Source organism: Lepidothrix coronata, unplaced genomic scaffold (assembly GCF_001604755.1).
Source record: "Lepidothrix coronata isolate B3197 unplaced genomic scaffold, Lepidothrix_coronata-1.0 Scaffold32, whole genome shotgun sequence".
Lineage (NCBI taxonomy): Eukaryota > Metazoa > Chordata > Aves > Passeriformes > Pipridae > Lepidothrix > Lepidothrix coronata.
Window position 1 is genome coordinate 1,779,061 of NW_016690212.1, and position 16,002 is coordinate 1,795,062.

Below are 16,002 nucleotides of genomic sequence, written 5' to 3' on the forward strand. Positions count from 1 at the left end.
TTATTAGACAATTTTTTTTTCATAGGATGAAAATGGATTACTGAAACTTAATCTGAGATTTATTACCGGACCCTGTAGAATTAACACATTGGAGGCCCATCTATTTACACCTGAGTGTGACAATGGCAGGAGCTTCAGATTAATATAACCTTCTCTTGCATGCACAACCTATTCATTATTTGCTTGTCTGTTTGTTTTTGTAGGAAGCTTATTTCTTCTATTTACCAGATACCTCAGGAGGCCTATAACTTACTACAGTTAATGAAGCAGCTGCCACATAGCACCTTTTCACAAAACTTTTTGTGAAAAGCTTGTTTTAAGAGGTGAGCAACCTCTTTGGTTTTGTTTTAAATTATGCTGTTCTAATAATAACCATTTTTCTGCATGCTTACATCGTTTTAAAATAGAAAGCTTTAATTACAACATGAAATGGAACATGTAAGATTATGGCATGTAACAAAAAAGTCAGGTATTAAAATAGGACTGCTGGCACATGAGGAGTGACAGTGCACAGCCGTAACTAACTTCTGTAATAATCCTGGAGATAGTGTAGCTGATTCAGCTGGATTTCAGCTGGATAAAACATTACAAAGAGCATTATACAAACATTGTAAGAAATCCTTCTCTATAGCAGAATATACACTCTCCCTGGACACTGCTTAACCGTAAATAGAGGAGTGAAGTGGAGTGCCAGGTCCTGGGAGGTTTTTGCATCACACCTATGCTGGACTTTCCCAATCATCAGACTTATCAGCAGGCTATTGAATAAGAGATAGAAAGCTTTCTTTGATTTCTTCACTTAGTGCACACTCAGTGAAAGCCCCACATGAACAGCCCATGTCTGTACTGTCCTTACTGCACAGACTCAAGTTCACAAGCCCATATGTTTTCAGTTGCCTGTGGACATATATGAAAGGGGAGATGAGTCATGATAACTAATTGTTCCTGACTGGGGCATATAAGGTAATATGTAGATAGTAAAGATGATACAGGCATTACAGCTTGAATGCCAGTGTAAGTCTTAAACTCATGTATTGGTTAAGCCATGCCTGCACTAACAGCTTTGACCTGAAAGTAACAGTAAAAATTTGAGTATGATTTACCTCACTGGTGTACTAATATAGTGCTAATGTGACATTAGATTAGTATAATATTATACATCGAATGGCTACTATAGTAGAAGTAGACATATCAGAAGTGGGTAACAATGATTTGAAGTTTTTATGTACGAATTACCACATACAGATTATATACTGTATTTAGATTTTTTAAAATACTTTTACCTTTTCTTTTTTACCAAAAAAATGTTTATTTAGTTTTGTTTAGCATTTCAGAGGAAACTAGTGTAGTCTATTCTGTCCGTAAAGTACAGAATAATAGGTCAGTAACACAGTTTATAAACCATATGCTCTCAATCCATGCCATAGTGCTTTGAGAATGTGTCAACACTCAGCGATTTCCTTACCCAGCTCAAAAGCATCTTGGAAGCACCCCGGGCAATGTCTCATATACAGCCATTGAGGGTTATCCGCTCCAAAATAGCTGTTAAAATCTGAATGGAAGAACCATAAATGATTCAATTGAAATCATGTCTGAAAATGCAAAAGGAAACGAACACAGAACAAACTATATAACATCAGTGGGTCTAACAGCGCGCACACCTGAAGATTTAGAACTGAAGGCTTTGGTGTTTCCCCTTACAGTCACCCTACTGTATCTAACAGTTACTTTAAGATGCTGAGAATAGTACTCATAAAATTGACTCTCACTGATTTTTAGAAGAGTTTTTTTGCATCATTTCAGATGTAAAGTTAACCAAACACATCCAGTTGCATCTGACGTAAATGAAACTTAGTAAAACAATCTCTCTCCCCACTCTCTCCTCTTCTTTTTGAAAGAGGCTAAGTATTCATATCTTCCCTACAAAGGAGTTATAATATAGTACACAGCACTTACCTAGTTATAGCCTTCCTAGTAAAACCATGTTAAATAAGAACTTAAAGTCTAATGCCACAAAATTCTGGATCCAGATACAGCTTGCTTTTTGGATTTTTTTTAACTTTATGAAGAAACAGGGATAGAAAAAGAAATCTTTTCTTTTTCACAGAAAACTAATGGAATTCTATTAAATCAGAACAAATCAAATCACCAGAACACATGACAATTACTTCTAGAAATGAGGCTCTAGCAAAAATCAGTATACTTACTGGAATAATTGTTATGGTTAAAAAGGAGATCTTAGATTTATTTTGAATGACAACCACATTTTGTATTCTTTTTTCTTTGCCTACATGTAACAGATTTTTATTTTCTTCCATTAGGAACCACTAGGTTTTAAAATATTTTGTTTTCATAATCACTTCAGAACAATATAAGGGGCAATATGAGGAGCAGCTGTGTACTTTATGTAGTAAACTGAAACATCAAATAGTATGAGCAAGATAACATCTAATTGTGTATTAAGTATCACCTAGAGATCAGCAAGGGAGAAGTTATTTTGCTGAAGTAAACATGTGCAACTAGTATCAATTCTACAGACATGCCATAGGTAAGATGTTTATCAAAATGTAGTCTTATCGAAATAGATAGAATCAGTATATGACCAATGACCTCCTATTGTGAGAAACAGCTGCAATTTACTTTGCCATAACAAAAAGGCTTTACCCTTTCCAGATTACGTATCCCGCTGCTTCTTATGTAGAGAAGCATTCTTGAGAAGGCAGTGACAAAAACCAAGTAATGCAACTGTAAGAGCTTCAGTATGTTTAACTGCTTTATTTTCCTTTTCCAGGTATACTATTGAAGATGTGTAATCTTCTTTTTGACAGACACAACATAAGACAAAAATTCTTTCACAGAAATTTGAATTTTCCACTGTTTGTGGTGATAATATTTTTTTAATTAGCTGACTATCAGATCTGAAATTTGTAAACAGGTATCTTTTTTCTTATGAATTTTTTTTCAGACTATAGTAATCTTTATCATCTCAATTATTTTTGTGTCATGCACAAGATATAAAAATTCCATAATTTTTAAGAAGATAAAAGTAATCCTTTGAGTTACATTTTTCCTCATTTTGGTAGATATTTTAGTGTTGCTGCACTATAAAAATGTGTTCGTAAAGGAAATTTTGGTAACAAAGAATTTTACTAAAATAATGCTCAAGAAACATAAACATGAATAAACTAAAAATTCAAAAGACATGTTAGGGTATATAACAACTGAGATAAAACACTGGTTCACAAACAATTGTGAAATGAAGCTTCCTCTCCTTGACTTCACTGATACCTTTTTATTCAATCCTGCATCAAGTAATATTATAAAATTTGGAATTCTGATTAAGAATCCCCTAAAACTGGTCCTGCATTTACTGACAAACTGAAAGAAAAGACAGCTGTACCGAGTCTTTAGCTAAATCCAGAAAACAGCAATCCATCAAGCTGGGAGCAGCCTGATGGTTGTGCATTCAAGAAGATTGAGAGTTGATATTTGTGGGTCCTTTTGTAATAAGTTTTTACAACACTGTAATAGTATAGTTTACTTCTTTCTTTCATTTTTAGTTCTTCTATCCAGAGTGGTATATGTTATGTATGTATGAATACTACAGGATATCAACCCCATTCAACGTCAGTGCTCATAGAGAGAAGAAAAAACAAAAAAATAATTACAAAGCTTTCTTCTCCTGCATTGTGAGGAAAGTCTTAAGCATAGCTTAAACTAACAGTCATCTTGAGAAGCATTTACACTTTCACTCATATGGGAATGTTATGAGAAGCAATTCTATTCAGCACATATTCAAACAACAACAGTGGATGGATTTCATGGCAAGCAAGCAATCTCACGAATCAAATAAGACCTGTTCTCCTGTATGTTTACATCTCGTAATTAACTGCAATTCACTGATTTCCTACAGTTGGACATTTTTTAAGACCATGTCATTTCTCTGCATTTAATACAGTAGGAGAGGACATAGTATTTGTTCCCATCATTGGGACATTTATAAGGTCTCTATCTTCTAATGATCTCTTGCTTTCATAAACATTTTGGTTGAACTCAGCCCTCAAATTAAAAAGCTTTTCATGGAAGCACAACAGATGTCTTGTTTTCTGAGCCTCAAAAGCTGCATAGCCCTCATTTATTGTCCTCACTGACTGCTCATGTTATTCTAGATCTCTTACTTGCACAGTTTGTCTGCTGTCACTAGTTTCTACAAATAAAAAAACCCCAAGTTATAGCAAAACAAAATCTTTTATGAAGTCTTAGCAGAACGCTTTCCCCTAGACTGGAAATCTCTCACCAAGTCCTCTACAAAAGCCTTGAAAATATTGAATACTCTTTTTCTATTCCTTGGTGCTAATGTGCTGAACCCCATATTCAGATTTTAACACTGACCAGCACTCAGCCAGGCAGATTATCAAATCAAGTTAGAGTGGTTTACCAATTTACCTCACATCAGCACTAAAGCAATACCTTTTTGACCTGCTGTAACTGTGCGGTGTCTGAACCAAACACATGTGAGTGAAGGTTATTTCAGAAAGAAAGGACAGACTGAAAGCACAGCCTATAACCACAAGCGAAAAGTAGGGTAGACATCTGAGCAAACTGTTTAACCTTAAAGCCAATTAGGCAATGAAATGACTTGCCTGAGGAGGTAGTTTAGACAATGTAATGAGAAGTGTTTAAAATAGAATAAACTATTTGTGAGACAGATACAGATGTAAATAATCCTCCATGTTTTGAACTAGATAAATCAGGAAAGGTATCTTTTCTATTCAAATGTCTGACTATGAAATGGTATTCTCTTTCTTTGGGAACGGCTTTCGAACTTATGACTGTTTACACCTGTTCTGAATACTAAAGTGAAACTGCACTCCAAAAGGCAGTTTAACCTCACTGTATCATTATAAAGTAGATTTATTCATAACAAGCATCTATGAAAAACTTCCAGCAAAAAAGTCCTTAGTCAGGGAGATGCACATTGTTGCAAAAATGGATTGTTTCTCTAAGTGCTTATATGGCCCCATTGCTATAGCATCCAAGAGCCTTACAAACATTAATGAATGTATTCTCACAACACCCCTGGGAGATAGAGATAGTATTATTAGCTAATGCACAAAGAGTAGCTTGTCCAAAGTCACACAGAAAGTCTGTGGCACAGCCAAGACTCAAAACTGTGATTTCCTGCCCATTGCTGTAACCATGACTATATTCTCCTGCCCATATACAGCATTTCAAAATATGTTACATATAACCTCAGATCTTTACACAATAAGCCTTTCTGTTCAGCTGTAGATCCAACCACTGACTTAATAAAGAAAAATAACTTTGTTTATCGGGAAGCTTCATTACAGCAACAAATTTGCAGGTTACTGAAACAATGACAGTTATATGGACCATAACTGGTACTTATATATGAGAGCAGAGAAAGAGAATTCCCTGATCATCAAATTCAGAACAGGAGGCATCATATCCAGAACATGACTTTGATACCAAAATATTTTCCTTCAGATAATGTAAAGCATTACATTATACAGAGAAGTCTTGTTTTGAGAATAAAGGGAAGAAAAAAAAAAGAAAGAAAAAGAAAGGCTAGCTGTATTCCCTGAATAGTTCCTTTTGGATAAACTATTTCTGCAATAATAAGACACACACAGTATTTTCACTTTTAATGAGGTCAGATCTGGAGAGACAACTGCAGTAAGTGGATTTACACCTGAATATCAGAGAACAAAATTGGACATATATTTAATATTATAATCATGTAAATATATGATATCAAGATATATATATAGAGAGAGACAGATTTATTTTGGCAGTCAGATTCATTTTCATGAATTCAGAGATCTGATGAAATGATAACAGGATTCTTCTAAATCAGAAACACAGCAACTTGTCTTTATTTTGACAGAGGTGAAGCACAAGTATTACATTTTTCCAAAAGTGCTAAACAATTAAAAAAGAGAAAGTAGAGAACAACTGCAAATAATGGAAAAAGGTGTGAAGGTATAGTGGATCACAAAGTGAATAATGATCAAAAAAATACCCTATTGTTGTAATGAAGTGGAATTCATTGGCAGAAACAAAAGACAAGGTAAGTAGTGTCTCCTGAAGTTCTCATCACAGCACTTTTCACAGTTTGTGGTTTCATCTTTCAAGAAAGATGTAGATAAATTAGACCTCATTTTAATTCGAGCTACCAGTATAGGAAAGGGGATTTATATTAGATGCTAATTGAAAACAGCCCAGCTATCAGGACAGTTAAATGATGGACCTGTTTATCATTTATAGGGAATCCACATCTCAACACACGTTTAAGAACAAGTTAAATAAATACCCATTGGGGTGATCCTAATTCACATAAGAGAACAGATTGTATCCTCAGATCCATTTCAGGCTAACACATATATTTGATCACTGTAAAAATAGTACAAACAGTTATTCAGATGACTTATTGTCCAAGAATCCTTGTCATAGAATCTCTTATTCCCTCTCTCCCCATCCCTATTACTTTTTCTTTCCTCTTTTCTTTCTTCCTCCTTTCCTCATCAGGTATCTCTTCTTCAGCCTTCCCCCTGTTCCTTCTATATGCTTTTAAAATCACACATCCCTTCTTGGACTGGAAATTCCTGATGTGCCTACCTTTAGCAACCTTAGCATAAGGAACATCCTATTCTTAGAGACCAGATAGCTGTTCCCTACGGACTATATAAAGATCCAAATTTAGATAAAATACGATTTAAGCTCCTCATATCCTCACTACAGGACCAGAAAAATGCAGTGAGTGGGTACTTCTGGGTAATTTTTATTATAATTTTTATTACCAGAGTAATAGAAAAATTAGAAAGATAGTCTGTACATTAGCAAAATTATCAGATTAGAGAAAAAGAGACTCTTGCTATTAAAGAGCTTAGGTGCTTATTAGGTTGCTGGAATAGCTTTTCATTTTCTCTGGTTCTTCCAAGTACAGGACAAGACTTTTTTGCCTGTTCACTACCATCACAGCTACCTGTTCACATTTCACATGCAAAAAAAACCTGCTCTGATTTAATCTGTTACGTATGGATCACTCTGTTTCATAAAAAACAGTGTCACATGAAAGACAAAAGAGTGGTGTCCTGCACCATCCGTTTGTCTCATTTCTTTTGAGACTGTTGAAATAGGGGTTGGATGGAGAAAACTGGAAGTGCACTCAAACGAAAGAATAATAGGATTAAATAGTTCCTAGTTCTAAGTGAAATGCAGTCAAACAAGAGTGGAGAAACTGTTTTTAACAAAGGACTAAAGGAAAACTTTAAACTTGGAGCACCCCCTTGGACTGTTTTGTAAAACTGAGATCAGGCCATGTTTTCTGGTTAGAACAGGTTACTGTATTCTTTGTCCTGCTTTGTTCTCAGAGATACACAGCTGACTGGGAGAAACTATTCAGTTATCTGAAATTATAGACAAACCATATTATTATCAACAAATGTATTTTAACTTTTTGAAATAGCAGCCTACAGAGCTGCTATTAAGAAGGAGTATGGTCCCTTATAAAAAAAATTCATTTTCACTTGGAGTATGAGTTATTAGAATGTCTATATTTATGTGCAGTTTAGAAATGACAGTATAAGGGATTAATTAAAAACCTGCCTCATATGGAAAGTCTAGAAGTGCACACGTGGAGCAAAGTCCTCACTCGAGGAGAAAATCAGCCTTTGCCTAGAATGTGCAGGAACCTGCAGGATGCTTTTCAGACAATCTGGAAAGAAAGACTACTGAAGTTAAAGTGGGTACCAGAGAGCCCACTTACAAGATGTTAGCAAGGGCCCTCTGCTGTGAAGCTTGTGGAGTGCCTGGCCAAACACTAATGAAGAAACCCACAGGAATCCCATACTGGAAACTGAAAGTTAAGCTGTTAAATATGAACATATGGAGCTAGGCAAGCTGTAGGAGTCCCAGCTAGTTGTGATGGTTTAGACAATAGCACTCGTCACTCCTCACAGGATGATCATATCAATGAAAGGAGTCTCAGAATTGTGAGTATCAGTTAAAATGGATGGCTTCACTTAAAATGGACAACCACTATCGACATAACCAGCAAAAGGATTTATGACAACTCAATGAACAAAAAAACCGATAAAATTTCACTTGACATTTGGTCATGATCAGCATTGTGCTCATTTTACCAGGAGCTAACAGATTGTCCACAACATGTAGGGGTAAGATCTTAGAGAATGGCACAAGCAAAGCAAATCCATTCTCTCTCATGAAAGGTGTTACTTTCATTGCTTACATTAATAATCTCTGATACGGCAAGACAATCCTTAAAGAGTCAGAAATCTAGTCATGGGGTCATTTTCTGTTACTTTTGGTTTTGTTTGGTTTGTTCTATGTCTATGCTTGACTGTGGGAAAGTACATAGTCTTTCTGTCTTCACACAGAAACCAATGGCCCAATGAGTGAGAAAAATGTGAGGAATCACTGCTAGATAACACATAGAAGCTCGAAGTGAAAACACGAGTCTGCCTCAAGTAGCTTCATTTCACTGAAAAACAGATAACTTTCTCTAATTTCACAGTGTCACAGAATCACAGAGCAGTTGAAGTTAAAAGGAACTTCTGAAGATCATCTAGTCAAATCTCCCTACTCAAGGTCAACTGGTGATGCAGGTCACTCAGAACTGTTTCCTCTGTGAGGATGCAGATCACCACACCCTGGTCAACATCCTGTTCCAGTGTTCAATCACCCTCACAGATAAAAAAAAAAAAAAAAGTTTCTTGTATTTAAATTTATGCCCATTGTCTCTTTGTCTCCTCATAATAATTTAGGCAAAACTTAACCAAAATAGAAGAAATCAAAGGAAACTGTTTCTAAGAGAAGAGGGTGACAGAAGTTGTTGTTGTTCAGCTTAACAGTAGCATGCAATACTAGCTGACACATGTATCTACAGGCCACTACAGCAAAGATATTTCTTCCATGGGCTTTCATGTCCACAGAAATTATACTGCAGTCAACTCCACATGAGTCCTGGCAATAAGCTACATGGATAATGTGTTCTTGCTCCTAAACTTTATTTATTATTTATGTTACATGCTTAGTAGGAAAATGACACCTACCTAAGAAATAGAAATCTTCAAAACACTGCTAAAAGCTTATACTAAGGCAGCTAACAGTAATAATTGCTAAAACTGGAGGTTTAAAGGCACATTTTAAATCCCATGTGAAACACGCATATAGCATATGAAAAATGCAAATATCAAATGAGTTTCAAAGTTTGCTCAAAATATCAGAGATTAAATTCCTAATGACTGAGTAAAGACGTTAAAGAAAATTAGAGCAAAGTGTTAATTGCATCTTTAAAATTCTTCTGATTTTATTTTGTTCAATTAAAGATTAATACTTTGAACTTTTCATCACTAGTGAGTAACATAGGAGAGTAAAATCACTTCCAAAACAAAGGATTTGCAGAGAAGCTGAGAGACAATATCACATCATGCTCTAAATGTATGTAAAAATTAAAGGAAAAAATAAATAAATAAAATAAAGTGATACCTTAGTTTGCTTCCTCTCCCAAGCATTAAAGCACAAACACTTCAAGGAAGGACTTTATCACAATCCTCCTGAAGGTTTCCATGACCCCAGAGGATGTAGCGTGTTCCACAAGGAAGAATAGCACTAAAAATAATTGTAATCAATAATATTTATTATAAAAGCACTTTCAAAAACTCTTATCTGATTATTTCTATGTGATTATTGTATCCTATTGCTTTCTGTGCCCCTTGCCCCACGCTCCGCTTGCAGCACTGCCGCCTTGCGCTGCCATGAGCTGTCCCTTCAGCACCACAACCCACCACAGCGGCTGTTCCACTTCTTAAACCCCTCCAATCTACTCCACCCGTTAATCGTCTCATAGAACAAGAGGGCTACCACCGTATTCGACTCTAGAGATATACGTTTAAAAGACATTTAGAGATATACGTTTAAAGGACATTTCAGCTACTCAAATTGAGTTCTGAGTTACACACATGTAAAATCAGTCATTTAGAATGAAATAGAAACACTGATAATTTTATAAACCACTATTTTTATAAAAGACAAAGAAATTCCTTCAAAACTATGTATTTGATAAATCTGTATGTGTTTGAAAATCCTGTCAGAGTTGCAAAGCAAGAAATAATTTCTTCTCAACAACTGAGCATGCATAATAGAATTCCTTTAAACAGCCAATTAATTTTACCAAACCCCACATTATAAAAATTCACTGTTTATATAGGTGATAAAACTAGATTTTCCTTCCAAAACATTTAAGCATCTTTGTGACAGAAAATACCTTCTCTGTAAGCACTAAAAAGATCTGAAGTAATGTCTTTGATGTGCTGCAGAACTGTGGCTGTCAACAGAAAAAATGCACATACATGATGAGATTAAAAAGTCCAGGTTTAAAGCCAGCACTAACTTCATTTTAAGACTCTAGACAGACCATACAAATAGTTCCAAATTCTTTGGCTTCTACTGAATATTTATACCTACAAACACTCTTGCAAATGCCAGGTGTAACTGAAGTATGATAGTTAAAAAGAAATTAGGTTTGCTCCTTGTTGATGTGATGAAGAGATTGTTCATACTGGAAAGTTCAGAACTCCACCTTGTGGTGATAATTTTAACTATATGTTGAAAACATCTGGGGAGACAAAAAGGAACACTGAGATGCAATCAGGGGAAGCAGGAGAAATTCAGGTTTGAACTATGGTGAATAAAGTCTATTGAGGTTTATTTGAAGAACCTTAACATTCACTTAAGATGTGAGGCAATGCAAAACCACATAATGCTTTCTTCCAGAACAACACAACGTGTAATATTCACTGTGAAGCTAGACAGGCTTCCATCACCACTTCACTTTTTCTGTCAAGCCAAATGACTAAAAGTTAGCACATACCTATTTTTACAGAGATCACTCTATGGGTTCCTTTAGCTTTCTTCTAGCAAAAAATGCCAAGCATTCTGCTGGATTTGAATTGTTTAAGGAAATCTAGACTGACCATCAGCCATGCAATAAATGAATAAAAATTTTAAATAAATAAATGCTTTATGCAATAAATAGTAGATAATCAACAACACAAATTCTATCACTCAGTGTTTCTATATTATAAGCAAATAGCCTTTTAGCAAAATATCTGTCATTTTTATTACTAAAACAATATGAAGGCAACAGAGAATCTAAGCCTCTGGAAATTTTCTCTAACTTAAACCAAAATGATCATAGAATCAGGCTGATGCACAGAAGCTGAGAAGTCCATATGCATATACAAAAAAAGGTTCCAGGTGCTGCCATTTTATTTCTATGATGAAAAAAAAAGGCAAAAAGGCAAGAAATTGATGTTTTTATTTATAATGTGGTGGTTTAATTTTTCATTATACTATAGAATAGGTGGTTTAAGGGTGACAATTTGGTCAAACAAGCTATGTCAAATTCGTATAATTCTGCAGATGCTCTGATTTATGGTTGGTTGTTTTTGGGGGTTTTTTTGGTAAACACAATAGATTTTGGAAATTCCTGTTTCCTTTCAACTGTCGAGTTGTAACTGAGAATCATATGCTCTACTGCTGATGTATCTTTGTAGAAAACATAAATTGAATTAGCTCAGTTATTAAAAAAAGCAAACCAAAATACTACAAATTTATCTAGTAATACCGTTTGGTTTGTCTGTTTGCTTACACTATTAGTTTAACTAATTATTTTACACAGAAAAATCATTACCATTCAAAAAAAGTCTTTTCCTGAGTAAGAGTCCATTATTTGAACCTCTTCAGTCACAGAAATGCTTAAGGTAAAAAAAACCCCAATGAATCTTGCCTGCCAGAGATCCTCTGCTTTTCAGTGTAAGCAGCAAATCCTCATTTCTGGTCAGATATCCTTTCATTACTGGAAGAACCAGTGCGTTGCAAGAGATATGAATAGTTCTACATATCATCGCATACAAACTGAAGGAGAACACACCATTACTATTCCTTTTCATGCATGTCTAACCCCTTACACACCATCAGGAATCTCCTGCAGGAGGAGGATACTGAGAGCAAAATAAAGACACTCCACCTGAGTTCAAGAAGTGTTTGAACTATGCTCTCAGGCACATGGTCTGATTCTTGGGGTGTCCTGAACAGGGCCAGGAGTTGGACTCGATGATCCTGATAGGTCCCTTCCAACTCAGTATACTCTATGATTCTATGCTAATCTTCTTACAGAAGACATTAGAAACAGAGTCTTAAAAAAGTCCTCCTGTGTTTACTGTACATCAGAGACCACTGTCCCCTAACAGCTCACACTGAAAAACAATATCTGCAGGCAAGCACTGTGCACCTTTAGAGTAAATATTATTTTAGAAGACCATTGTGTAAAGCTTAAAAAACAAGGACCATAACTTTTCCACAAATAAATGAGTTCAAGCCTGTCCTTGGCATATAACCTCATGGAACACCATGTGAATAGAGTCTTTAAAATTAATCCATTACTATAAACAAACTTACATAATCCTAATATACAAGATACATGCCCACTGGTACATTTCTATCCTGGTATGAAAGTAGTAGGAAAAGCAATAAATAGCTTACTTACAAGGATTGCAGACAACTATAAACGTTCAGGTCATGACAGAAGGAACGTTTTACCCACCAAAGAAGAATCAAATCTACAAAGCATCTATAAAGAATAGCAAGCTTTCATTAGCTTTTAGCATGGTTGCCTCAATGAAATGTTGCTACCATTATTCTGTGTTGCACAAACAAAGCCACCAGAAGGAAGGCTTGCCAAAGTTATGCATTCAATTGCAGCAGAGCTCTACAAGACAATAAAGGTTTTAATGGAAGGAATGAAATACTTATCTTCCTTTGGTTCCCATAATGACCAATGCACCCTACCTTGAGGCAGCTGAATTAAAATTGAGCTCAGTGTATGAATTATTGAAACATAATAGACATTAGGCAAAATGCACAACCAGAAAAGCACATCATACCAACACTTCTCCAAACTCCAAACATGTAAATTTGCACTTTTATGTGCTTCAGTTACCAGGGTAATAAAAGGTTTCCTAGATCTCCTCGCCTTTCAGTCTCATCTTTTCCCCAGCAGAAGCCTCCCTCTCTCTACTACACTCAGATTCCTGCTGCTAGCCTGCCCACAGAGCTCTCCTCACAACAGCAAAGTAGACACAACTTTCCTTTGGGACTTTGATATTTCTCTATCTTATTTTCAGAATTTCCAAGTTCAAAAATCACCAGATATCCATGTAACTTTTCTGCTTTATGCTGCATAAGCATAAAAAGAGAAAATAATAGAGAATAATAGCAAGTAAAGCCCTATACTGGGTTATTACCTTCTTGGCTCTGATGGATTTACATAGCTTGTAAATGTATTATTTTTGTTTGAGTATTTCAAATGCCCACTTCTAAGGATGGTTTATATATGCACTCTGTCTATGACAGTACTTAATTTTTTATTACAATTTTTATGATACAATGAGTTCTAGAGAGAATCCACTGGCAATAACTTAGGGCTAATTTCCATGTGAGAAATTCTTTTCTCAGCAAACTTAGCCTACATGCCTGTATCACAGCCAAATTTCTACACAAAACAATAATCAGAATCCATTTAAGCGCTTGCTTTCATTGTTGTCAATTGGATATGGACTGTCTGTAATTATAGATTTTCAACAACCCAGCAAGATTTTTTTTTCAATTTCTTAGGGATTCCACTCATTTGCCAAGGGCCAAGGAGTTCAGCTGAGCAGTGTTTAGGTACCTTCTTCTGCGCTGAACCCAAGTATTGCACCTGCTCTGGTACTGCCTCTTGCTGACTGCAAGATGCTACCCTTTTGCAAAGCCACCATTTGTGCCTTACTCGGCACCGTTAGCCAGTGTAACTGACAATCCCTCGCATCAGGAGAAAATATACAAGTAGTTTAAGAAAATATACTTTACAGTAGAAATTCCACCTTTGAAAGCAAACCCTTACAAAACTAAAAAGAATAAAGTCCTGCAAGCAGAACTTATGTTTCTTGAACAAAAAAAAATTAAGAAATTCTAAAAAGCAGATGTATAAGGAAAAGATCTTAATAAGACTTGTTCAATAAATTCCACAGAGTGTGTCTGACAAAATGCATAAAAAACTATAGAGCTTTCTCAGTGATCTTAAATGGCATTGCTTACTAAAGTTATTAAGTAGTATCCATGTCAGAATCCGTATATTCCGTTGTGAACTACCGTGAATGACAAAGCAAGCCCCCAGTTTAGAACAATTAGCTATGTCAATAATAGGTTATTTGCACATGGTTATTCATCGTGCTCAGGTAGTCAGGAAAACTATTCACACTGATGAGAATTTAAATCCAACACTTGCAATTTAATATTTGTAAGCATATACATGCAAAATTTGTTAGAATATATGTGGCACTTCATATATGACGTTCATTTTCCAAAGAGCAAATTTTTCTAATTTATCAAATATTTCTGATGTGTATGGTTACAACCATGGGTATGTTTCCCTTCTGTAAAAAATACAGGCAATAAAGCACAGCAAAACCTTAGACAACTATTCCTAAACCAACTTCATTCAAGCCCTGGAAACTCAGATGCTTTTCCCTTTGAAACATAGTATCTCATCAGAGCAGCTTCTCACCTGGGTATGATCTCATTTCCAAGAAGCAGTAAGAATTCCTGCTTGTGGATGACAACTTGAAAATGACTGATACTGTAAAATGGTTTATTTAGACTTAAAAGAGCAATCACAGAAACCAACACATATGTTAACTGTGACTGCATTTTTTAAAGTATTTCTAAATTTTACATATGCTTATATTATATAGGAATATATAAAGAGTTTTCTTTACAAAAAATTCAAGTTTGTTTAAAAGCAAGCCAAATTAAGTACAAACCAAATAAAAATATGATAATCAGATAATTTACTTGTCAATTTAGTAGTTTAATGTTAAAATAAAATAAAGAAAACAATAATTTGTTTTAAATATCATAGTTTGATTGCAAATAGTATAATTTATGATTAAAAGCTTTACATTAATTTGGCACAAAGTCTGGTTTAATCTTACTATCTCTGGTTCCTGATATATGTTACAGATAGATGAACTGCAATATATTTTTTAAAGAAAAGTAAATACATAAGGAAAAATTATTTGTTCTTTTTCTTACTGGTTTGGTTAAACTAAAAGAATTTATGTGAGAAAAATCTGCCAGTACTAAGTATAATGCTTTCTTTTTGGTAGAAAATTACTAGGCATAGTACCAAAAAGCCAAATATAATGCACCGAAAACCTTTTTACTTCCAGGAAAGGAGGAGGAGGTAGCAGAAAATGTCATTTGAAAATGTCATGGGAAAGTGTAGTACTGTCTGCTGCATTTATAGTAATTACAAAGGAAATGAAAATAAAAAACAGCAATTAGAGACCTTCTCAAACATTTATAATATTCAAGGAGAAAGGATGAAAAACTGTTTTCTGACTTCAGACAAATTCCTGCCATTTTTTCAATCCTTCTCACTATTCTCTTTTTCCTGACTTCAAGTTATCCAAGATTTGTTCGCAGGATTTTCTTAAGTTCCCAGTGCTGCAGTAAAAATAATTAGGCATAAAAAAGCTCCTATACTCTGAAGGGTAGTTGTCATCAGTCAATTGTGAAGGCACAATATAAGCACGACAACTGTTTCCAATTCGGTGCATGGTTCAAAGCAGATACAAACATTCCGTTTGTGGTTGTTGGCAGAGGCAGGGTAATAGGCAGTACTGAACATCCACTTCTGTTAGCGATGTGCCAAAGCAGAATTCTGCACAAGAAAATGTTACAATTCTCTTTGGAAATACAAAATCCAGAGGAAACCATGCTAATAGAAAGCAGCATTACTCATAAAGTATAGGTACTCTTGTGTATGGGCTTATATTTATAAAAAGGTCATAAGCAATGGTTTATTCACATTTCAATTATTTTTTAAAATCTCAAAATATTCCACACTGTTTTAAT

At 35.0% G+C, this 16,002-nt stretch overlaps 1 protein-coding gene across 10 annotated transcripts in view; it reads right to left on the reverse strand.

Annotated features, from left to right (window-relative positions):
- FAM19A5 (family with sequence similarity 19 member A5, C-C motif chemokine like) overlaps nucleotides 1-16,002 on the reverse strand; it is a 416,518-nt gene that overhangs the window by 306,422 nt on the left and 94,094 nt on the right. For 7 of the 10 annotated variants that reach the window (XM_017811596.1, XM_017811592.1, XM_017811594.1 and 4 more), the window contains exon 2: nucleotides 1,466-1,552. The exons of 2 other annotated variants lie outside the window; for them this stretch is intronic. In XM_017811596.1, coding sequence (XP_017667085.1) covers nucleotides 1,466-1,552 — 87 coding nt within the window. Of the gene's footprint in view, nucleotides 1-1,465; nucleotides 1,553-9,531; nucleotides 9,617-16,002 lie in introns of those variants that run through there. One more of the 10 variants, XM_017811601.1, reaches the window with a different exon arrangement.